Source organism: Phocoena phocoena, chromosome 9 (assembly GCF_963924675.1).
Source record: "Phocoena phocoena chromosome 9, mPhoPho1.1, whole genome shotgun sequence".
Classification (NCBI taxonomy): Eukaryota; Metazoa; Chordata; class Mammalia; order Artiodactyla; family Phocoenidae; genus Phocoena; species Phocoena phocoena.
In genome coordinates, this window is record NC_089227.1 from 19,918,798 (window position 1) to 19,943,812 (window position 25,015).

Genomic DNA, 25,015 nt, shown 5'->3' on the forward strand with positions numbered 1-25,015 from the left:
TCCAATAACTCAATTTAAAAATGGGCAAAGGACTTCAATAGACACTTCTCTAAAGATGATATATAAATGGCCAACAAGTATACAAAAAGATGTTCAAGATTCCTAATCATCAGAGAAATACAAATCAAAATCACAATGAGATATCACCTCATACCCATTAGGATGGCTAATATCTAGAAAACAGAAAATGACAAGTGTTGATGAGGATATGGAGACATTGAAACACTTGTTTGGTGTTGGTTGAATTGTAAAATGATGTAGCCACTATGGAAAGTATTAAAAATTTAATAAATGCAAACCTCAATTACATAGAGTTGGGAGACCAGAAGGGAGAGCTCTCTCACCTTGCGATGATAGTAGAGCCCAAAAGGAAGAAGAAAGACTACTTTCTACTTTCCTGACAAGGATTCAGCCAATGAGAAGTCATGGCCTCTCTGTTTACTGAGCCCTCCCAACTTCCTTTCCTCCTCTATAAAAGTGTGCTCCTTCCCTTGCTATACGGAGACTTGCACATGGCTCACCATGGTTGCAGACCCTGAACTGCAGTTCTCTGCTGATACCAAGTCCATCTTTGCTGGAGAAATATCTGGCAGTCTATTTGTTTCAGATCAATAAAGCAGTATTGAGGTTCCTCAAAAAAGAGAATTGCCATATGATCTAGTAATCCCACCTCTGGGTATATGGTGAAAAAATGGGAGGCAGGGTCTTGAAGAGAGATTTGCACACGCATGTTCATAGCAGCACCATTCATAGTAGTTAAGAGGTGGAAGCAACCCAAATGTCCATTGATGGATGAATGGATAAATAAAATGTGGCAAATGGAATATTATTCAGCCTTAAAGGAAGAAAATCTTGTCACGTGCTGCAATACAACATGGATGAAACTTGAGAAGATTACGCTAAGAGAAATAAGTCAGTCACAAAAAAACCAAATACTGGATAATTCCATTTGGATGAGGTATTTAAATAGTCAAATCCACATAAACAGAAAATAGAATGGTGGTTACCAAGGCCAGGGGGTAGGGGAAGAAGAGGTATTGTTTAATGGGTATAGAGTTTTAGATTTGCAAGATGAAAAAATTCTGGAGATCTGTTTCCCAACAATGTGAATATACTTAATGCTACTGAACTGTACATTGAAAATTTACCACCTTAACCATTTTTATGTTATGTGTTTTTTTACCCCAATACAAGAAGTAAAAAAGTATCACTATAATATACATGTTGAGGACTTTATATTCTGAAAAAAAAAATAGTTTGAATCAAAAACAAACCAGGGGGCAGGTGAGATTTGGCCCTCAGGTCAAATTTTCCTGACCATTGGCCTAATGTAATCCAACTCCCCCTGTAATCAGCATGCTGTCTTCACATATTTTCCCCCAAAATCTTGAGTCACCAAATGTTACAACTGCAAGTGGCAGTTGTAGGAGTGGGGTAGGAGTGGGGGCCTGGTGAGGTGGGACGGGTATTTTCCAAGGTCGAAGAGGTAGTTCATGGCAGAGCACTGATTTAGAAGTTAGCTGCCTTATTGCTTTTCGGAGTTATCTATAGATTGTTAATGATCATGCAAATAAATTTTGATTTAACTGGAGGTGAACTCAGTAGTTAACTGAATTCCACAGGTGCTGCTATAAACACACATTGAATTAAAGCCCTCTAGTAAGTAGTCACGCTGTGCTCTAGTCCTCTGTGCCTTTAGGCCTGGAGCTGGGAGAGGAAAGGACAGTACTGATTGCAGAACTCACTTTACAGATGAGCTGTTGTGCTAAAATTGGTTTATATGTGGTTTCCCAGAAGTAATTTAACTAACATTTTGTGAAGTATTTAAAATAAGCTCATTTGGGACTTTCCTGGCAGTCCAGTGGTTGGAATTTCACCTTCCAATGCAGGGGTTGCGGTTCGATGCCTGATTGGGGAGCTGGGATCCCACATGCCTCGCAGCCAAAAAAAAAAGAAAAACCCAAAACAAAACAGAATCAATGTTGTAACAAATTCAATTAAGACTTTAAAAAATGGTCCACATCGAAAAACTCTTAAAAAATAAATTAAATAAAATAAGCTCATTTAATACTAGTCTCCAGAAACGTTACCTTGGCCACCAGCCACTTTAAGGGAACTGTGTAAATTTGCCCCTCTTCTTTACAGCATTAATTAACATTTAAAAACGAAGTAATGTTAAAACAAATTCAACTGAGTAAATTTTAAAGATCTTACAGGCTTTTTTCAATGATACATGAATTGGGCAGCATCTCATTTAGCAGATAGAAGCTCCAAGGAGTTGTACAAAATGAAAGACCTTTACAGGCAGAAGGGAGTGGACCAGGAAGTTATAATAGCAGAAAGTGGATTGGTTGTGACAGGTCACTTTCCTTTAGGGGATGGCATGGGCCTATCAGGCCAATTAACTAGTGCTGACCAGGTGATTCCTGATTGACTGATTTAAGATTCCTATTCTGGGAGAGGGTGACATTCTGAGTCTCCATTTGGTGATGTGGAGCTTAGCATAAGTGACTCCATTTTAGGCCTGTTGTTTTAACAGTGACAGTTTAAAAGACAAACAGTTATATGCTGAATGCTTGACTTCCTAGGGGTGGCGTAAGAAGGAAGGACAAATAAAACCCAGTTCAGCAGGTCAGGATCTAAAATTAAACCATGAGTGAAAGGCACAGTGTTCATTCTGCTCTGTACTGTGAAGCAGGGCAAGCTAGAGGTTTTACCTGGAGTGATAGAAATTGTTTTACTAAACAGCTTTTCATTGTCTAGAAAAATTAAGCTTTGGAAGTCAAGTAGAAATTACAACACAATCCATAAAGTTTATGTAGTAAACTACATAAAAGTTTATGTTTAGAAAACATAAACATTAATTAATACAGCTTCAATTATAATCTCTGTTGTACTAAAAGGTTACTATTCATTCCTCCTAGACTTTCCTGGTCTACATAAATGTGCTTATCAAAAGCACCTGGTCTCAGTGAGAAACAAGCTGTAAACATTTGTCTCCATTTATCTGTAAGTTTGTAGAGAAGAGTTATCAAGCGAACGTTTCAGATTGCTTCTTAAACAACATAATAAGCAAATGCATGAGCCTAGGCAGTTAATAAGCCTAGTTCAGAAAAAAAAAGGCTATAAAAGTCATTCTTGGGACAATCACACAAACTTGAAACTGGACTGAACATTAAATGGTATCAGGGAATTGTTTCCTTAGGTGTGCTAACGGTATTGTGATTGAGGCGAATGTCCTTTCTTTATAAGAGGCAGGCTGAAATATTTAGGGGTGATTGATTTTGTTGTCTGCAATTTATTCAAACGGTGTAACAAAAAGGCATCTCTGTTTTCTGTATGTTTGAAAATCATCATAAAGAATTGGGGTGAGGGGAACAGAGGGCATCTTTTTAAAGTTCCTTAACCAAGAGCACTGTGAAGACCTCCTAAGCTAACAGTAGCTTCAATTTACGGTTTGGGTTTGTAGCGCTGTGTCTTTTTTTTCCTGTTGCACCTGAAATACCGCTGAGTAAGTGCAGTCTCAGCCCAGCCCAAGAGCAAGCAGCTCTTAATCACACTTCAGTGAATAAGATTCAGCAACAGCTGCAAGCTACCCTGAGGGGGTGAAAGTCCATACCTGGCATAATCTTCTTTACATTCCTACGCTATTACACTGGCGCGGTCACTTTCAAATTGCAAAAGTTTGGTTTGCATTTTCCACCAGTCGTATCTGCCCAGACAGAGGGCATTTCTTTCTGGCCCGTGGACACACCCCCGTGGACTCTTATAGAGGAATCTCTTTGCCCAGAAACCCATTGTTGAATTCCATTTCCATCTGTCTATACTTAAATTACTTATTGAAACAGTAAATTTCATCCTGTAGTTCAAAAAGGAAAACCTGGGAAAAGCTGGGAATCATAATTTGGTGCTCTGTTGTCATCATCCTGAGATTTTTTTAAAACAAATTTAGATGAGAACTGTGTATACCAGGAAGCTGTGACATCTTTTTAATAATGAGCACAGACCGTGACAAGGCAATGCTTGCCATGAATATTCAATACCTACTGTACAGACTTCAAATTAGTTTGGTTTCTTCGCTACGAGGCTCGTAGCACCATAGGTTGTAAGTATCCTGCTACCAGGTGCTGGTCTACTATGATCACGCAGGCTACGAGAGGCCCCCAAGATCCCATTTAATTTTAGCAATTAGAGCGGGTGTTCTAGAAGCTGTTCACGCGATCTGAAATTTAGCTTCTGGGTCTAGGACAGGACAGCAAATTCGGTGTCAGGAGGGCTTGTGCAGAGTGCGAGAGAGGCATGGGCCCGGCCAGGAAGGGCAAAACGTGCCGCAGCGCCTCCTGTAACCAACAAGGCCTCGGCGCCGGGGCCTGGGAGGGGTGGGCGGCCATCTTGGTAAAGGCCTGAGCGGCGGCCGGCGCGGGGCTGACGCTGGCGGGGCTGCCAGATTCGAAGGACACAATGAGTGACCGGGCAACGTGGAGCGGAATCTAGCTCGGCCAGGGCCCCGCGCGGCGTTGGGGCGCCCAGTGGGCCTCGGATGCGGCGCCGGCTCGCCCCCAGGATGGTGAGGCGGCGAGCGCTGAGGCGCTGCCTGCAGTTGTTAACGCCTTCGGCGGAGCCAGCGCTGCGGAGCCGGGGGCGGAGGAACCCGGGCGCCGGCCACCGTCGCCCCTTCCGCTGCGCTGGGGCGCTGTGTCCGGGGGCGCTGTGGCCCGTGGCCGAACAGCAGCAGCAGAGGCGGCGGCGCCGCGCGCGCCTGACCGACCATCGCGTCAGGTGAGCCCACGCTCCGTGCCCGCTTCCCTGCCTCCCTGCCCGCCCGCCTCCCTGCCCCCCCTCCCCTCCAGCGCCTTTTCTTTGCCCGGCTCCGCTTGCTTCCTCTCGGTCTCTGGGTGGAACGGTCCGCACTCCCCAGCTTGGGGCTGCTTGGACTCTTCCGGGAGTAGAGCGGAATGTGGGTGGGTCCCTGCTCCCGAGCCCTGCCTCATCCCGGAGATGCTGCACTTGTGAGTGGCAGGGATTCGTTTGAATTTCTGCACCTCACGAGGTGCGGAGCCCGCATCTCTGAGGCTGCCTGGATGAAGAGCCACATGATTTTTTTCGATTGGGAGAGTAGCCGTCTCTGGGATTTGTTATAAGTCCAGTCTCCTCTGCAAATCACGAGGTTGCATCTTCACCGATTGGAATACATGTGGGTGTATTTTTTGGTTGTATGTAAATGAGTGGGTGGACAAATTCCTTGGAGCAATTTATTTCTGCTTCACCTGTAGTATTTATTTCTAAAAATCCGTTCCACCAGGTTTCTCCCGTTTTATCTTGAAAACTAACCATGGAATGGAAATGAAGAGCGAAAGATTGGAGCAAGGTGCGGCGAGGTGGTGGAAGCCGGCGCTTTCTTGAGTTTTCTGTTCGGTGGTCGTTTGTTTCTCAAATTGAATATTATTGCAGGCTTTTCAGACCAGGTATTCAGATAGTTTTTTTATTTTTCAGCTGTAATCCTGGTAGTTGAGATAAATACGCTTATACAGGCTCCTGAGTCTGAGATGCATCACATCTCAGTTGAACCTGGAAAATATTGAGTATGAGAAAAGTTAACCTTCAAAAAGTAGCTAGGTTTTCGGCCTTGTCTTTACTGCAGTTGTTCTATATATGTTGTAATATGACTCACCTGGTTTACTTTGGCTAATTAGCATCAAGTGTTTGCTATTTGATAATTCTAATTAAGTTATTGAGAAAGTCATTCCTGAGATACAGCTCTCTGGAAATTAAGAAATAATTTCCATCTTTGTTAAGAATGGATATCTAGCAGTTCCATTTCTATTTTCAGTTTCACTGGTTTTGATTTAGCCGCAGACGTCGATATCATTTAGAAAGAAGTTATGTAATCTTTAAAAAGATTACCTATTTCCCACAGTAGTCTGATTTTGTTGCAAGAAAATTTAGATCTGCTGGAGAAGAAATTTAGGGCCTGTTTAAAATGTAAGAGAGATATTGATTTCAATTCAAACTGTTTTAAGTTAACTGAAGATACTGTCGCAATTTTCATATTTTATTTCATTACATTCTGCAGGCTTTCCTGCTGCAAGAATTTCATGTCTCCAAGGGATGAAAATAGTGTATTTCTCATACTCTTATTTTCCTTCACAATTTCAAATTATATTGTACAGATTTCATATTGCAAAATTTAATTTTTAAATTAGTCAATTACAACTGACTGATATTTTAATATAAGCATTCTGTCATCGGGTTTGGGTTTTGGTTATGCTTTAGATGATACAGTCATCCTGTATGAAAAGGGTATTATGTTACTTTGAGTATTAGTGAGCTTGGGAAATTGGGGAAAATTTTAAGAACATGTTGTCCGTGTTTGACAAAGTACTTATTTGCCTTTAATTTTGTTGTTTTATTCTGCTTTTTCATTGTAGTGGTAGATAGCTGTAGTTATGTTACCGGGTTGGCGTGGGTAGTGTCAAAATAGCTTCAACCGAGGAGGTCACCGGAAGACCCGGACCAGCAATCTCGGTCCTTGTGATAGCATGCAAAGAATTTCAGACTACCACTTAGGGCTTAAGCACAAAGCAGAGTTTTATTAAAGCATAATTACACTCTCAGAGGGAGAGCGGGCTGTTTCTAAGAAGTGAAGCCAGGAGCTCCTGTGCAGGCTTAAGGGTGTTTATAAGGAGCGCTCTGCGAGGAGGCGGGGCGCAATCGTGGGTGAGTGACAGGAGGTCATTATTTGATTGACAGCCCCGAGCTAGGTAACAAGTTCCTTATTGCGCATGCCCTTACCCTTGATTCGCTAAGAAGAGCCCAAGGGGAATGGCAAAACCACCTGCAGATTTTATTATAATGATGGTATAATGAGTTTGGTTTACTCTATCTAGGTTACACGCCTGTCTAGTCTGGGCACGCACAGCCCGGGGAAGTCCCCTTGTGTTACTGTGCTCCCTCTTTATCAGGATAAATTGCTCGCCACACGACCATAGTTTTCCCCGTTCTGGGTGGAGTCAGGGGAGGGTCGTCAGATGGTCGGGGTGTAATTCCACTAGTCCCCTCTTTTCGCCACTGTCACCTCCTTGCTGCTAATGTCTAACTACCTAACAGATATAGTGGGTTTTTCCATTCCATTCTGCTCTTTTTTTGTAAATTAGAATATGGCTGCAGCTGAAGGACTGTGTTGATCTGGGCATTTTAGATTGAAATGCATACAAATAAAAAATGTTTTCGTTGAAGTATTACTAGGGAAATGGATTGAGCACATAATTAATGGTTAACGAGCACCTTTATCCTGAAGGCCTGTGAGGGCATATGTAAAACTGGCATTAAAAAATCACCCATGTGATTTCCAGCATGAGAGTCAAGTAATGTGCTATTCTAACTGCTAGAATACCGAAAAATTCTACCTATCTATATCTATAGTGCTTTCATTGACTTGTCTTGAATTTAATAAGCATTTATTGTGTATTTAAATTTTTTTAATACTTTATTTTTAACATCTTTATTGGAGTATAATTGCTTTACAATGGTTTGTTAGTTTCTACCTTATAACAAAGTAAATATTTTATTAACAGACTTTTCTGACAGATTATGTATGAACTCATATATCCCCAGGGGCAGTCTTGTTATGTCAGAGATAGTCTTTTGCCAACTCAGCTGGTTAAATAATGTATTATAACTTTATAATTTACAAAGCTCTTTCAAGTATTCTTGTATATATTTATATTTACTTTGGTTTTAGAGACGTACAATATGTGAGATTATTAATGCCCTTCCACCTATGAGGGAAACAGGAAACTGAGAGCCTGGGAGATTTTAGTAATTTACCCAGGGTTCCTTAGCACAATAGCCCTGGTCTTTGGCCCAATACGTGTATACACAGCTGCTGCTTATTAGAAAGGGGGTGGTACCAACTGAAGCCAAGGTAATAGTGGTTGGGATCAGCAAACTTTGGTCAGCATCACAGCCATAGTTGCAGCCCTAAACCTGTTGGGTGTGAATGGTAAGTACCATTGGCTATGGGGGCACAGGGCTGACATCTAGATGGATCAGCATAAATTCAGAAATGATTGAAAATCAACTCAGTATACGCCTGCTACCTAGAACAATTCACCTTTCCCCTTGGGGGCAGTAGATTTTCCTGTTTATCTAATTTGAGGGCCTTCCCAGATTTAAGGGACAGTAAAAAATGCCTGTAGACTTGTGTGCTCCTCTGTAATCTCTCTCAGTTATAAGAATGAAATGGTCAGAATATAGAAAAACCAAGCTTCCTCATTGTTCTGGCACCCCTTAAAATGGGCAGACACTTGATTTGCTTACAAAAGATCCTGTTGCTAGGAAAACTGGATGACAGCAATAATTTGTTTTGAAAGTTGTTTTCTGTATTTTGAAGGTCTTTCAAACTACAAAGATGTTCGTTTTCTTTTCAAGTTACTGTGTTCATTCCTTTGGCTTCTTTAGAGAGTTAATGCAAAGTACTACTATCTGTATTGTGCTATTCTGTGGTTGAAGTAACTAATGATGGTTTAAAGAATTTCTGAGCTCGCAGTTCTTTTTTAAACTTGAGGCTAGTTTATCTGTTTATGAGCTAACCTAAGTGAAATACCCACCAAGAGGTGAAATGTATCATTTATCTCCCCATGCTGACCACATGCTCTGTTGGTTCTAAGTGTTTCTAGGCATAATTCAGGTGAGAATATGGGTAATCAGCAGTCCAGGCTCCATCACCAGACAGAGCTGGACCCTTGGAGTGCCATGTACCTCTCTGCCCTGACTTGCTTCTCCTGTAAAAGAAAGGGGTCACAGTATGATGACTTGGGTCATGGAGTGTTCAAGTTAGAAAGGACCTTCGTATGCGGCTGGTCCAACCCCTTAACTTACAGATTTCCTGTTTCTACTTTTTTTTTTTTTTTTTGGCTGCGTTGGGTCTTTGCTGCTGTGCACAGGCTTTCTCTAGTTGCGGCGAGCGGGAGCTACTCTTCATTGTGGTGCGCGGGCTTCTCATTGCGGTGGCTTCTCGTTGCGGAGTACGGGCTCTAGGGCGCGCTGGCTTCAGTAGTTGTGGCTTGTGGGCTCTAGAGCACAGGCTCAGTAGTTGTGGGACAGGGGCTTAGTTGCTCTGCTGCATGTGGGATCTTCCCGGACGAGGGCTCGAACCTGTGTCCCCTGCACTGGCAGGCAGATTCTTAACTACTGTGCCACTAGGGAAGTCTCTCGTATTTCTACTCTTGGAAGAGTTTTTAGCCTCTCATGATGCCACAGAAGTGAAACGTCAAAATTAAATGTTTCCACCATTTCACAGAGATGAGGTACAGATCTTCCTGACTTACGATGGGGTTACATCTTCATAAACATGACTGAAGTTGAAAATATCATAATTTGAAAATGCATTTAATACACCTAATCTATCGGACATCATAGCTTAGCCTACTTTAAACATGCTCTGAACACTTACATTAGTCTACAGTCTGACACAAAGCCTGTTTTATAGGAAAGTGTTGTATATCCCATGTACTTTATTGAATACTATAGTAAAAGTGAAAAACAGAGTGGTTGTAAGTGTATGGGTTGTTTACCCTGGTGATTGCTAGCCAGCGACCCCAGTCACCCACTGGGAGCTGTGACTTGCTGCCTCTGCCCAACAAGGGAAGAGAGTATCTTTTGGTCCACATATTACTAGCCCGGGAAAAGATCGAAATTCACAGTTCGAAGTAGTGTTTCTACTGAATGCGTATCGCTTTTGCACCATTGTAAAGTCAAAAAATCATAAGTTGGACCATTGTAAGTCGGGGACCGTTCGTACTTTAAAATTCTTACTTGAGGGCTTCCCTGGTGGCGCAGTGGTTGGGAGTCCGCCTGCCGATGCAGGGGACGCGGGTTCGTGCCCCGGCCTGGGAGGATTCCACTTGCCGCGGAGCGGCTGGGCCCGTGAGCCATGGCCGCTGGGCCTGCGCGTCCGGAGCCTGTGCTCCGCGGCGGGAGAGGCCAAAACAGTGAGAGGCCCGCGTACCACAAAAAAAAAAAAAAAAAAATTCTTACTTGAAAGTCCATTCCTTTCTTATTCTTTCCTCATCTAGTGTGTCAATTTCATATGTAGACAAACTGTCCATCGTGTGTAAATGTATGCGTGCCTTTCGGAGCCCATGTTTTAACTGGGTGAATGTGAATGCTGGAGCGCGTATCGAATATCATCACAGAAGAATTTGACATAAACGTCTGATGTTCTCGGCAACATTCTCTCAGTTAAGCATGATTATGTAGAGCTTTATAATTTCTTTTTGCTTAGCTGCCCAAATATCTTAAAATCATACTTTATAATAAAGCTCATCTCCAATTTAGTATACACTGCCCACATTTTAATACATTTTGTTGACGGCATTACTATGCATATATATGGTACCCTGAGGCTGCAGAGTGATCAGTCTTTCAGGTTTTCCCAGAACTGAGGGCATTCCCAGGATATAGGACTTTCAGTGCTAAAACTGGGAAAGCCCCGAGGTGTTGATCCTCTTACCTGAAAGTGTCTCTTCATTGGACTTGTAATTTTAAACGAAAATAATTTAGCAATTAAATACGATAGTTACATCATTTGAAATCGCCGTGTGATATTAAAAGGGCAATTATAGGGCTTCCCTGGTGGCGCAGTGGTTAAGAATCCACCTGCCAATGCAGGGGACACAGGTTCAAGCCCTGGTCTGGGAAGATCCCACATGCCCCGGAGCAACTAAGCCTGTGCGCCACAACTACTGCGCCTGACTCTAGAAGCCCACGAGTCACAACTACTGAATGCCGCGCGCCTAGAGCCTGTGCTCTGCAACAAGAGAAGCCACTGCGATGAGAAGCCCACGCACCGCAATGAAGAGCAGCCCCCGCTCGCCACAACGAAGACCCAACACAGCCAAAATAAATAAATAAATAAATAAGTACATTTATAAAAAGAAAAATAAGGGAACTGGTATTTATTGAGTGTCTACTAAGTGCTTTTTACTTTGAGAGGGGATAAAAGAGACATTGGAGAATAAAGACATTGTTGAAAGCAAGAAAGGCTAGCCTTGTCACTGAGACCATACTGTTGGCTGTATGCAACTAACTTTAGAACCTAGGTATCTGTTTAAGATAAATTTATTGGATTTTCTGTGCATATTGAACATGATTAGTGGAAAGAGCATGGATTTTGGAGTCTGATCAACTTGGGTTGGATTTCCAGGTCCAACTGTTACCAGCTTTTTGACTTCAGGTAAACTATTAACCTCTGTGAACCTCTGGTATGTCACGTGTGACGTGAGGATAATATCTATCTACCTTGAGGGAATGTTGTGAGGATTAAATGAGAATGAATGTGTATAAAATGTCTGACACATATAAGTGCTCAATAAACGATATACTTATAGTAGTCATGTGTGCTGCTCTGTGTACCCATGTTTGGATTAGGAAGGCTCTGTTTTTGGATAGTTACTTTGTGTGTTTTTATAGCGTCCCTAAACTTCCAAGTTATGGTCATTGTTTCAGTTAGGATTAGTTTGGGGAGGTCCAGAGTCGCGAGGTCCAGGCTTGGTACGTGACCTGTCTGAAGTCCTAGTCGTCTATGCCATTCCTACAAGTGGCCATGATACTCATGGCTCAAAATGGCTCCAGGCAGCAGGACGCAGGAAGAATCCAGAATGCCTCCCTTTCCTATATAAGAGTTCTGCTTCGATTGCATCGGCCATCCCTAGCTGGAAGGTGTGGAAATGTAGTCATTAACTGGTACATAGCTACCCTAAGTAAAACTGGTGTTCTGTTACTGAGGAGAAAAGGGGGATTAGATTTCATGCTAGGCGTCTTCTGGTCTCTACCACTTTGTCACCACTTTACCACCATAGAATTCAACTACTGAAGTATTCCCTAAGATTTTTCAATTTTTATCTCCATAATTAGTAGACTTAGAGGGAATGCCCTTTGTTGAATTTTGTCTCATTGTCCTTTGGTTACTTTTGCTTCTCCTGTAATTTTTTTCCCAGCAGATTCTCTCAGAAACAATTAACTCTGTCTCAGTGAAGAGTGATTAGGATTTAAGCTCCTGTTCATTTATTCAGTCAGTAAATAGTTATTGAGCACTCATGGTGTACAGGCTGCTGTGGGTTATTATAGACAATGTCAGTTATTACTGAGTGTGGTTCCTTTTTTTTTGGTTTGGCTTATAGTTGGCATATAGTTGCTTGCAGTAGTCTCTTATGATTCTTTGTGTTTCTGTAGTGTCCATTGTAACTTCTCCTTTTTCACTTCTTTTTCTTTTTTGGCTGCGCCATGCAGCATGCGGGATCTTAGTTCCCTGATCAGGGATTGAACCCGTGCCCCCTGCATTGGGAGCATGGAGTCTTAACCACTGGACCACCAGGGAAGTCCCTCCTTTTTCATTTCTAATTTTATTGATTTGAGCCCTCTCCCTTTTTTTCTTGGTGAGTCTGGCTAAAGGTTTATCTATTTTGTTTATCTTTTCAAAGAACCAGCTTCAAATTCTTTTTTCTGTTCTTTTATTTGTCTCTATTTTATTTATTTCTGCTCTGATCTTTATGATTTCTTTCCTTCTGCTAACTTTGGGTTTTATTCTTCTTTCTCTAGTTGCTTTAGGTGTAAGGTTAGGTTATTTGAGATTTTTCTTGTTTCCTGAGGTAAGACTGTATTGCTATAACTTCCCTCTTAGAACTGCTTTTGCTATGTCGCATAGGTTTTGAATCATCATGTTTTCACTGTCATTTGTCTCTAGGTAGGTATTTTTTGATTTCCTCAGTGATCCATTGGTTGTTTAGTAACAACGTGTTACTAAACGTGTTATTGGTTAGCCTCCACGTGTTTTTTTAGTTTTCTTTCTTTGTGATTAGTTTCTAATCTCATAGCGTTGTGGTCAGAGAAGATGCTTGATATGATTTCAATTTTCTTAGATTTACTGAGGCTCACTTTGTGGCCCAGCATGGGATCAGTCCTGGAGAATGGTCCATGTGCACTCAAGAATGTGTATTCTGCTGCATTTGGATGGAATGTTCTATAAGTATCAATTAAGTCCATTGGTCGACAGTGTCATTTAAGCCCTCTGATTCCTTATTGATTTTCTGTCTGGATGATCTGGATGGTATTTCTTCTTGCTTCTGGCGTCTGCCCCCTGGTGGGTGAAGTTGGTCCAGGGTCTTGTGCAGGCTTCCTGGTGGGAGAGACTGGTACCTGCCTGCTGGTGGGTGGAGCTGGGTCTTGTCTCTCTGGGGGGCAGGGCCGTGTCAAGGGGTGTGTTTATAGGCGGCTGTGGGGTCAGGACGACCTTAAGCAGCCTGTCTGCTGATGGGTGGGGCTGTGTTCCCACCCTATTGGTTGTTTGGCCTGAGGCGTCCCAGCGCTGGATCCTGCAGGCTGTTGCTGGGGCCGGGTCTCTGTGCCAAAATGGCGACCTCCACGGGAGCCCATGCTGTTGAATACTTCCTGGGGCCTCCGTCACCAGTGTCCTTGCCCTCACAGTGAGCCACAGCCGACCCCGTCTCCCCAGGATACCCTCCAAGACCCGCAGGTAGGTCTGGCCCAGGCTTCTATGGACTCACTGCTTTGCCCTGGGTCCCAGTGCACATGAAACCATGTGTGCACCCTTGAAGAGTAGAGTCTCTGTTTCCCCCGGGACTGTGTGGTTCCTGCACTCAAGCCCCACTGGCCTTCAAAGCCAGATGCTCTGGGGGCTCCTCCTGCCAATGCCAGACCCCCAGGCTGGGGAGCCCGACATGGGGCTTAGAGCTCTCTCTTCTTTTGAAGACCCTCTGTGATATAGTAATTTTCCAGTTTGTGGGTTGCCCACCTGGCGGGTATGGGATTTGATTATATTGTGAAAGCACCCCTCCTACCGTCTTGTTGTGGCTTCTTCTTTGTCTTGGGGTGTAGAATATCTTTTTTTGTAGGTTCGAGTCTTTTTGTCAGTGGTGGTTCAGCAGTTAGTTGTGATTTTGCTGTTTTCGTGAGAGGAGATGAGCTCAAGTCCTTCTGCTCCGCCATCTTGTCTCCTGCCTATGAATTAACAATTTTATATTTGCTCTCCTATCTTTAGTAAAGAAGGGTCGTTTTAATACACTGCTAGATTACATAGCTAATGAAACTATTTCAGTTCATTGAAATGTCTGCACAGGGCTTTGCAGGTTAAAATTAAACTGTCCTCCCCTCCCTTCGCATGCAGTACAGATTTCCCTTGAGAATGGTGTTAACCCCACAGGCATTTAGGAGACTGATGGGAGGGCAGATATGTCCCAAGCATGGGAAGTACACTGGATAATAAATAAGAGAGAATGTTCTGTGGGAGTTACGTGCACAACATGCATCGGCAAAGAAAATACTGCTTTGTTTTTCCGTGAATTTAATTTTTAACTCAGTTTATTGACTGAACCAGTTTTGCTAAAAAGCTAAAGGAAAGCAAAGCAAACATAAACTTAATATATAGTACCTAGGAGCACACTATAAAATGGTGTATTTCATCAGTTTTAAGACATTCCGGTTTTAACACCGTCCACGTCAGGATGAATCATACAGTGCATGACATAATTAGAGTTGATAACATTTTAACTTAGTGGCACATAAAGTAACTGCCTTACAAGTTCATGGTGTCTTAAATTGGATGAAAATCAGTATAACGTAAAGATCTTCATCAAGTTTTGAACCTCCTTTTTTGTTTTTTTTTTTTTTTTTTTTTTTTTGCGGTACGCGGGCCTCTCACTGTTGTGGCCTCTCCCGTTGCGGAGCACAGGCTCCGGACGCGCAGGCTCAGCGGCCATGGCTCACGGGCCCAGCCGCTCCGCGGCATGTGGGATCTTCCCGAACCGGGGCACGAACCCGTGTTCCCTGCATTGGCAGGCGGACTCTCAACAACTGCGCCACCAGCGAAGCCCTGAACCTCCTTTTGAAACACAGTTTGTTGATAGTGTACATGTACTCATGAGTATGCCCCTCCCCTCGCGCTTAGTGTTGGCCTGAAGTCAAGGCAGCATTTTCATTTAACGTTGTTAACTTTGGAGACAGACATATAACAAGAAATAATTGGGAAATCTGCCACATTTAAATAAGGAAACTCCAGCCTTGATATGTTAAGCTAGACATGTTTTCTGAATCTGCAAAGCTGAAAGCTAGTTAACGTAGCAGGATCCAGTCTTCCTTAGTTCTAGTTTTCCTGTCATTTTATCTTTGGTATTTAAGGATGACCTTTGTGAGATTATTGCTGTATCCACTACGGAGTGACCAGAAGAGTGATGTTTGATGCGGAGTCTTCTCATGACCCAGCCCTCAGGCGGGCTTGGTACGTCTCCAGGAGCTGATGCTCCCTTGGTCACGGGACCACCTGTTGACAGAGCCCATCATTGTGCACATTCACCAGCCAGAGTTCTAGTACTTTTCCTCCAAAAGAATGAGTCCGGGTTGTCACAGTTTAGGTTATGTCTTTCTGGTTCCTTCCCATCATCTCACACTTAGTGCATAGTGTGAAATGGTGCATCATAGTGCCAGCATTTTGTGTTGTTTCGAACAAATTTTGTGGTCATACATAATCCTGTATCGATGTCCATATTGCTACTCCCTCCTGCCACCCCAAGGATATTTTAAAAAATCATGTTCAAAAGCCCTGTGATGATGGCAAGGTGGCCCTGAGGCGGGAGCATGATGCATTTGAAGAAATAGACGAAGGGCCTGTGTTTGGAACAGAGGAGGGTGTGGGCGGGGCCAGAAATACACACCCTCATGGACCATCTTACTGACCTTTGCCCTCATTCTGAGAGTAAAGGGCATCCTCTGGGGTTCCCCCCCTCTTTTTTTTTAAAAGTCAGATTTGCCTGTAAAAAGCTCACTTCTGAAGTCTGGATTTTGTGTGTGTTGCGGCTGGGGTATCCACCTTGACTCTCACAAGCCTCTCTTGCTTCTTATGTCCCACGTACACTAGACAACTAGATGTTGTCTGAAAACCCTGCATTGACTTTTTTGTGTGGTTTTGAATCAGAGTGCCCTTTTCTTTTTTCCCCCTTATTTCTTGATTGTTTAAACAATGAGCCAATACTTTATTATATATTTGGTAGAATTATTACATATGTGTGTTTATATGTATATGAATATTTATGTCTGTGTGTAACGAATGCAAACACTCACAAACTGTTTATCATCACAAGAGGTGGCGTGAGGTCAGCTCTGCCATCGGACATTATCTTGTCCAGAAGTGACTTAAACTCTCTAAACCTGTGTATTTTCATCTGTTAAGTGAACTAAGGTTTAAATGGCTGATCTTGTGTTTCTGCCCTTTGTAAAGGCCTCGGCCTGTAATTATGACCCAGGTAAAGCCATTCTGTAAGAGGAACTGAGGTAACTCTCCCAGATCCATTGCTTTCTAATAAAATTTAAAGAATTTAGATGGTTTAGGGAAAAAAGAATTAGCCCTTGGGTGAGTGGCAAGCATTTTATGTACATTATTATGTCCTTGAATCCTTTGAAACCCCACTTGAGATAAGTAGATATTTTATAGATGAGACAATTGAGGACTAGAAAGGTTAAGTCATTTGCCCAAGACATAAAACTGGTTAGACTGCCTTAGCTGTCAGGCTGTCCCACTAACAGCTGTGCCTGAGCAGCAGTGGGTGCTTCAGCTTCCGTGAGCTGTGGTTTCTTAACACCTGTTTTTCTCCAGATCATAGACTATTTACTCCAGAAAGTTTTGGGGGGAAAAAAGTTCTGGTTGAGTGTATGTGTATATGTACCTCATCCTGGGGTTTGAGTTATTTCCCTTTCTTCCTGGGTAATATTTCTATTTAAACAGCACTGTAGTCAAAAAATAATACTTGTTTCTCTGTTATTGTGCTTATTTTTCTTGGGGTTATGAAGAGTATTGTGTATTGTGTATACACAATACACTTAAACTAAACAGAAAGCAAACGTTTGTTTAACAGAATAGGAAAGAGATGAAATTCATGGAAGAAGAATGTATATTCTTACTGCACTGTTTCTCACTTTCATGTGTCTGGAATCCTGTATAGTTCAAAAGCAAGGATTTCAGTGCCTTGAGTTAAGTGGTGTACGTGGGCGTAGGAGCAGTAAAGAAAAGGGCAGCTGCAACCCCTCACGTTTGTTGAGCTGATGTATATGATGCATGTGACTATGTGCATACATGTATGTTACATTTGCTATATACATTTTACATACATGTTCTAAGTGCTTTACTTGCATATGCTTTTTCAGTCCTCTCTCAATAACCCTTTGGAGGCAGGTAGTAGTATCTCCATTTTACAGATGAAGAAATCAAGGCACAGAGAGGATAGGACACTTGCCTAAGGTTACAGAGCTAGGTTACATGTGCAGTTCTACATCTGAGTTAATTCAAATTTGTATTGTTAACCACTTAAATACATTATTGAAATGTTTCTCAACTAATGTGTATCTCCTTCCTGGGGATTTGGACTCATTGTACTTTTTGGGGAGCATTAGTAACAGATTGTCTACAAAGTAAAAATAACTAGGCCTAATGGGGTTATATGTAAGTCATTTGAATTACTGAAGTATCTTGGAGGAGCTAAGACGATCCTTCTTATTATGTTAACAATAATACTTTAAAATGAAGGTATAAAAGTATTACAGATTCATGAAGGTGCTTTTTTCTACAGAATGTCATTGAAATGGAAAATTTTCATGTTTAAATGCTGGCTAGTAGAGTAGATTTGTTTTGAATTATAGCACATAAGGAATTTTTTTGTTTGTTTGTTTTGTGGTACGCGGGCCTACTCACTGTTGTGGTCTCTCCCGTTGAGGAGCACAGGCTCCAGACGCGCAGGCTCAGCGGCCATGGCTCACGGGCCCAGCCGCTCTGCGGCATGTGGAATCTTCCCAGACCGGGGCACGAACCCGTGTCCCCTGCCTCGGCAGGCGGACTCTCAACCACTGCGCCACCAGGGAAGCCCCACATAAGGAATTTTTTAAAGGTTTGGCAGTAATAAGTAAAGCAAACACCTTTTCTATTTAGCAAGCAGTAATACTGGATTCTAAAATTGTATTTTGCAGGAAGAAAGTTTGAGCCTAATAGAGACATTGTTATAAGTTTGAGGAAATTTTTATTGGTTAAGAAATAATACTATGTGTATGTTTTAATGTCTGTATGTTAAACTCAGTATATTCCCCCTCCCCCTTTTTTTAGCTCTTCAGGAAAGGACATGGATGAAAATGAAAGCAACCAGTCCCTGAGGACAATTTGCCAATATCCTAAAGAAGCAGTAAGAAAGCGCCAAAATTCACAGAATTCTGGAGGAAGTGATTCTTCTAGGTTTTCCAGGAAGAGTTTCAAACTGGATTACAGACTAGAAGAAGATGTAACTAAATCAAAGAAAGGAAAGGATGGGAGATTTGTTAACCCTTGGCCAACATGGAAAAATCCCTCTATTCCAAATGTTCTCAGATGGCTGATGATGGAAAAAGATCACAGCAGCGTTCCATGCTCCAAAGAGGTAGCATTTGGCTTTCTGAGTGCTGCGCATTTGCTCTTAATATATGTATTACTTAACGTTGCTGTGAATTGTATTATGACACTCCAGTTAGCTAATTGAGCCCTTTTGTATGGTAAGGTTCTGGGGAGATGACATGAATAAGGTGCCTTCGAGTTCACAGTTGAGCAGCAGAGTACATGTGTGAATAACCAGCTCTGATCTGGTGGCAACTAGAAGTAGGAACGGATGTCTTAAAAATATAGGAAAGGACGCAATTAATTCTGACTCGTGGGATTGGAAATGGCTTTACAGAGGAGATGATATTTGAGCTGGGCCTAGAAAGATAAAAACTATTTGGCAGTGGTTTTCCAGGTGGATGATGGGCGTGGGGAAGGTCACAGAGGAGAGAAAGTGCATGGCATGTTCTAGAAAATAGTAACCTGTGTTTTGGAATATGAATTATAAGGGTTAAGCCTGGAGCGCTTGGCTCTTCATCCTTGGAAAAAGCTGCTAAAGTTATAAAAGAAATTGTCAGATAACCTTCCACTCCTTTAAAAATTGGGAATAGGTTACTGGGCTTTCAATATGCTAGTTATACTTAGGATGAGACTATTAACCTTTGGCCTATGGTTTATGAGATGAGTGAGATTTAACTCAGCAGGGAGTCGGTGGCTCCCAATGGCAGTAGCTGTTTTCCTCCTTTCTTAGTTTCTTGCCCCTCTACACCTCCTACCCCGCTTGGCCTCTCTTTTCCAACAACCCCTGTCCTGCCAGGCCTTGTGGGGAACTGAGAGATGAGGAACTAGTAGACATTGGAAGTGGGTGGGATGAAAAGAGTGGAGGTATCCCTGAAGCGTTGATCTGCAGTAAGGCAGGAGGCTGGGGAGTGGGTCGGTGGTGGTGGTGTTAGATCGTTTACCTTAGTAAATGTGTCCATTTTTCTTTAAAGGATGTGAGATTTAAAAAAACCCAAAAAACCCATATTGTCACTTTGATGCTAAAGAATGTTCATAGTATTAATCCTAGTTAACAGAATTGAGTAACATGAATAATATTTTCTCAGCACTGTTTAAGAATGAGTCAGGATATTAATAGATAAAACCTTAGTGTATGTTTCAACTTTGTGGATGGGAGGAACAAGAAAATTTTATGTCTTCTGGAGAACCTGGTATGAAGAGAAACATGGAGTCAAGCTGTGAGAAGAAGGGTTTAGGGTAGGAGGCCAAGATGGGTAGGTTACCTGTTTGGTAAAAATTCCTTCCTGGTTTTTGGGCCACAGTTTCTAAAAATACAGTAGTAGTAATGGTGTCTTTAGTTTTCTTTCATTTCAAACAGGAAAGTGAGTGACTACATGAAGGCGGAAATACATCTCTGAACTCTGATGATTTGGAGATATTGAAGAAACTGGGTTCAATTTCTGAGAACTCACCAGGCCAGTTGTTCTTAAACTCCACTATTCTAGGTGCTAGAGAGAGAGCCATGAAAAAGCAGAAAGACAAGGGCTTCCCTGGTGGCGCAGTGGTTGAGAGTCCGCCTGCCGATGCAGGGGACGCAGGTTCGTGCCCCAGTCCAGGAGCAGCTGGGCCCATGAGCCATGGCCGCTGAGCCTGCATGTCTGGAGCCTGTGCTCCGCAACGGGAGAGGCCACAACAGTGAGAGGCCCGTGTACCGCAAAAAAAAAAAAAAAGCAGAAAGACAGCCGGGCTTCGTTGGGCCTTCGGTTTAATGGAAGAGAGACAATAAACAGATAAGAAAATGATGTGGGATACTGAAAGATGATTTGTGCTTTGAGGAATAATGAGGCAGAAAAAGGAAGTTGGGGGGTGGGAGCTGAATTCTTTAATGAAGTGTAAGCTTTCTTTTTATTTTTTTAAAGTCAGGAGTTCTTTGTTTTTCTTTTTATTTTAATTTTTATTTATATTGGAGTATAGTTGATATACAGTGTGGTATTAGTTTCAGATGTACAGCTAAGTGATTCAGTTGTACATACACATGTATCTATTCTTTTTCAAATTCTTTTCCCATTTAGGGTATTACCTAAATAATGAGTACAGTTCTCTGTGCTAAACAGAAGGTCCTTGTTGATTATCTGTTTTGTATACTAGTGGGTATATGTTAATTGTGAACTCCTAATTTATCCCTACCAGCCATGTTTCCACCCACCCCCGGCAACCATAAGTTGGCGTTCAAAGTCTGTGAGTATATTTCTGTTTTGCAAATAAGTTCATTTGTATCATTTTCACCTTAGACTCTACCTTCGAGCTATATCAGATGACATTTGTCTTTCTGTGTCTGGCTACTTCACTTGATGTGATCATTGCCGGGTCCAGCCAGTTGCTGCAAATGGTGTTGTTTCATTCTTTTTTATGGCTAATATTACCTTGTATATATGTACCACATCTTTATGCATTTGTCTGCTGGTGGACAATTTCGTGGCTTCCACAACTTGGCTATTGAAAATAGCCCTGCAGTGAACGTTGGGATGCATTTGTCTTTCCAAAGTACGGTTTTCTCTGGATATATGCCCAGGAGTGGGATTGCTGGATCATATGGTAGATTTATTTTAGTTTTTTAAGGAACCTTCATACCGATCTGCATAGTGGCTGTTACCAGTTTACGTTCCCACCAACAGCATAGGAGCGTTCCTTTTCTGTACTCACTCTCGAGGATTTGCTGTTTGTTGACTTTTTAATGATGGCCACTGTAACTGGTACGAGGTAATACCTCCTTGTAGTTTTGATGTGCTATGATAATGAGTGATGTTAAGTATCTTTTCATGTGCTTTAAAAAACAAAACAAAACAAGAAAAAACCTCGTGAGTAAAATTTACCTCCTGAAATGGGCTTATTGAAAGTCGCTCTGTTTTCAATTCTCTTTCCGATCACCTACCACACTACATTTCTAGAGGCCATTGTTCATTTAAGCCTCATAGGCCTTGTGAATGTGAAGTGCCCATAAGCACTGGTTTCTTTTTGTTTTTACTTTAACATCTTTATTGGGGTATAATTGCTTTACAATGGTGTGTTAGTTTCTGCTTTATAACAAAGTGAATCAGTTATACATACACATATGTTCCCATATCTCTTCCCTCTTGCGTCTCCCTCCCTCCCACCCTCCCTACCCCACCCCTCTAGGTGGTCACAAAGCATGGAGCTGATCTCCCTGTGCTATGCGGCTGCTTCCCACTAGCTATCTACCTTACGTTTGGTAGTGTATATATGTCCATGCCTCTCTCTCCCTTTGTCACAGCTCACCCTTCCCCCTCCCCATATCCTCAAGTCCGTTCTCCAGTAGGTCTGTGTCTTTATTCCTGTCTTACCCCTAGGTTCTTCATGACATTTTTTTTTCTTAAATTCCATATATATGTGTTAGCATATGGTATTTGTCTTTCTCTTTCTGACTTATTTCACTCTGTATGACAGACTCTAGGTCTATCCACCTCACTACAAATAACTCAATTTCGTTTCTTTTTATGGCTGAGTAATATTCCATTGTATATATGTGCCACATCTTCTTTATGCATTCATCCGATGATGGGCACTTAGGTTGTTTCTATCTCTGGGCTATTGTGAGTAGAGCTGCAATGAACATTTTGGTACATGACTCTTTTTGAATTTTGGTTTTCTCAGGGTATATGCCCAGTAGTGGGATCGCTGGGTCATATGGTAGTTCTATTTGTACTTTTTTAAGGAACCTCCATACTGTTCTCTACAGTGGCTGAACCAATTCACATTCCCACCAGCAGTGCTCATTGTAGCTTTGATTTGCATTTCTCTAATGATTAATGATGTTGAGCATTCTTTCATGTGTTTGTTGGCAGTCTGTATATCTTCTTTGGAGAAATGTCTATTTAGATCTTCTGCCCATTTTTGGATTGGGTTGTTTGTTTTTTTATTATTGAGCTGCATGAGCTGCTTGTAAATTTTGGAAATTAATCCTTTGTCAGTTGCTTCATTTGCAAATATTTTATCCCATTCTGAGGGTTGTCTTTTGGTCTTGTTTATGGTTTCCTTTGCTGTGCAAAAGCTTTGAAGTTTCGTTAGGTCCCATTTGTTTATTTTTGTTTTTATTTCCATTTCTCTAGGAGGTGGGTCAGAAATGATCTTGCTGTGATTTATGTCATAGAGTGTTCTGCCTATGTTTTCCTCTAAGAGTTTGATAGTTTCTGGCCTTACGTTTAGGTCTTTAATCCATTTTGAGCTTATTTTTGTGTATGGTGTTAGGGAGTGATCAAATCTCATACTTTTACATGTAGCTGTCCAGTTTTCCCAGCACCCCTTATTGAAGAGGCTGTCCTTTCTCCACTGTACATTCCTGCCTCCTTTATCAAAGATGAGGTGACCATATGTAAGCACTGGTTTTAGAGTTGTCATTCCAGGAAACAAGGCAGCAGCATTTCTGGTTGCCCAACTCTGGTTACTCGGGCAATGAGAGGCTTAGGGAAAGTCCTGCTGCTGCGTTTTAAATGAGTGGAATGTGCCAGAACAGACAACCAAGGACTTGTGTCTCAATACTTCCACCCCCTTCCCTTTCCCCCTGGGACAAATCCCAATCCCTGCCAAAGCGCTGTGCTGAGGGTGCTGGCATCCGTAGGTGGGGTGAGTCTGCGGAAGGAGGCTGGAGGTGGGAACCCCAGCACCAGGAGACATGGGGACCAGGTGACTTTTCAGAGCTCTTCCGGCCCAGAGGGTCCACCATCCTTAGGCTGCACTAGGCTTGGCCTTACTGTCAGAGGTCCATCGTGGATCTGGAGATTGTGGTCCATCCCGAAGGGATCAGGCACTGCAGGTCCAAGGAGAGCTCATTTGCTGGCATATCCTTCCCAGCTCCCTAACCCCCATGACATCCAGCCTTTGGAAACCAAGGCTGCTGGGGCTCCAGGGATGTGAAGCTCTCTGGGTCCCAAGGCCCGAGGAGAATGTTGTAGGAATTTCGTTTTTGCTTTTGTTTCCTAATTTAACATTTAGTTTATATTGGAGTATAGTGGCTTTACAATGTTGTGTTTGTTTTAGCTTTAAGCAGCTTGATTCAGGTAAACAGAGACACATAGCTACTCTTTTTCGGACCCTTCCTGTATAAGTTCTTTCAGATTGTTGAGTAGCGTTCCCTGTGTTAGACAGTAGATACTTGTTGATGATCTATTTTATGGATATTAGTATGCAGGTGTTAATCCCAACCTCCTAAGGTATCCCTCCAGCCCCACCTTTCCCCTTTGGTAACCATATGTTCGTTTTCTAAGTCCGCGACTGTTTCTGTTTTGTAAATTTGGTTATTTGTATCAATTTTTAGATCTCACCTGTAGGTGATATATGCTATTTGTCTTTTTCTGTCTGGCCTATTTCACTTAGTATTGTCACCTTCAGGTCCATCAATGTTGCTGCAAAGGCATTATTTCACTCTTTTTATGGGTGATAACCTTTTTTTTTTTTTTTGCGGTAGGCGGGCCTCTCACTGTTGTGGCCTCTCCCGCTGCGGAGCACAGGCTCCAGACGCGCAGGCTCAGCGGCCATGGCTCACGGGCCCAGCTGCTCTGCGGCATGTGGGATCTTCCCGGACTGGGGCACGAACCCACATCCCCTGCATCGGCAGGCGGACTCTCAACCACTGCACCACCAGGGAAGCCCAGAGTAATAACCTTTTTATGTTCCACATCTTTTTTATCCAGTCCTCTGTCAGTGGATATTTTGGTTGCTTCCATTTCGTTGCTATGTTAAATAGTGGTGCAATGAATTTTGTAGTGTATGTGTCTTTTCAAATATGTTTTTTCCAGATATACACCTAGTAGTGGGATTGCTGGATCATGTGGTCCCTCAAATTTAATATTTTATGGAACCTCTATATTGTTCTCCCATAGTGGCTGTTACTGGGGTACATTTGCACAACAGCCTAGGAGGATTTCCTTTTCTCCACGCTCTCTTTAGCATGTATTGCTTATTGACCTTGGATGATGGTCATTTTGCCTGGTAGTATGTGATACCTCATTGTAGTTTTGATTTTCATGTCTGTAATAATTAGGGATTTAACATCTTTTCATGTGATTTTTGTTCATCTCTATGTGTTCTTTGGAGATTGTCAAATTTAGATCTTCTTCCCGTTTTTTTTTTTGTGTGTGTGTGGTACACGGGCCTCTCACTGTCGTGGCCTCTCCCGTTGCGGAGCACAGGCTCCGGACACGCAGGCTCAGCGGCCATGGCTCATGGGCCCAGCCGCTCTGTGGCATGTGGGATCTTCTTGGACCGGGGCACGAACCCGTGTCCTGTGCATTGGCAGGTGGACTCTCAACCACTGCGCCACCAGGGAAGCCCCTTCCCCTGTTTTTGACTGGGTTGTTTATTTGTTTGATTTATAGCTTCATGAGCTCTTTGTATAATTTGGAGATTAATCCTTTGTTCATACTTCATTTGCAAATATTTCTTCCATTCTGTGGATTGTCTTTCTGTTCATGATTTACTTTGCTATGCAAAAGCTTTTAACTTTTATTATATCCCCCTTTTTATTTTGTGTTTATTTTCATTACTCTAGGTGGTGGATCCAGAAAGATACTGCTCTGATTTTTGTCAAACAAT

The 25,015-nt window shown here is 42.4% G+C and overlaps 1 protein-coding gene across 1 annotated transcript in view; it reads left to right on the top strand.

Moving 5' to 3' along the window:
• The first annotated feature begins 4,898 nt into the window (after nt 1-4,898).
• NAPEPLD (N-acyl phosphatidylethanolamine phospholipase D) overlaps nt 4,899-25,015 on the top strand; it is a 45,792-nt gene continuing 25,675 nt past the window's right edge. Inside the window, exons 1-2 of the mRNA XM_065884049.1 lie at nt 4,899-5,016; nt 18,164-18,470. Of these exons, the coding sequence (XP_065740121.1) occupies nt 18,180-18,470 (291 nt within the window). The 5' untranslated portion in view covers nt 4,899-5,016; nt 18,164-18,179. The remainder of the gene's footprint in view (nt 5,017-18,163; nt 18,471-25,015) is intronic.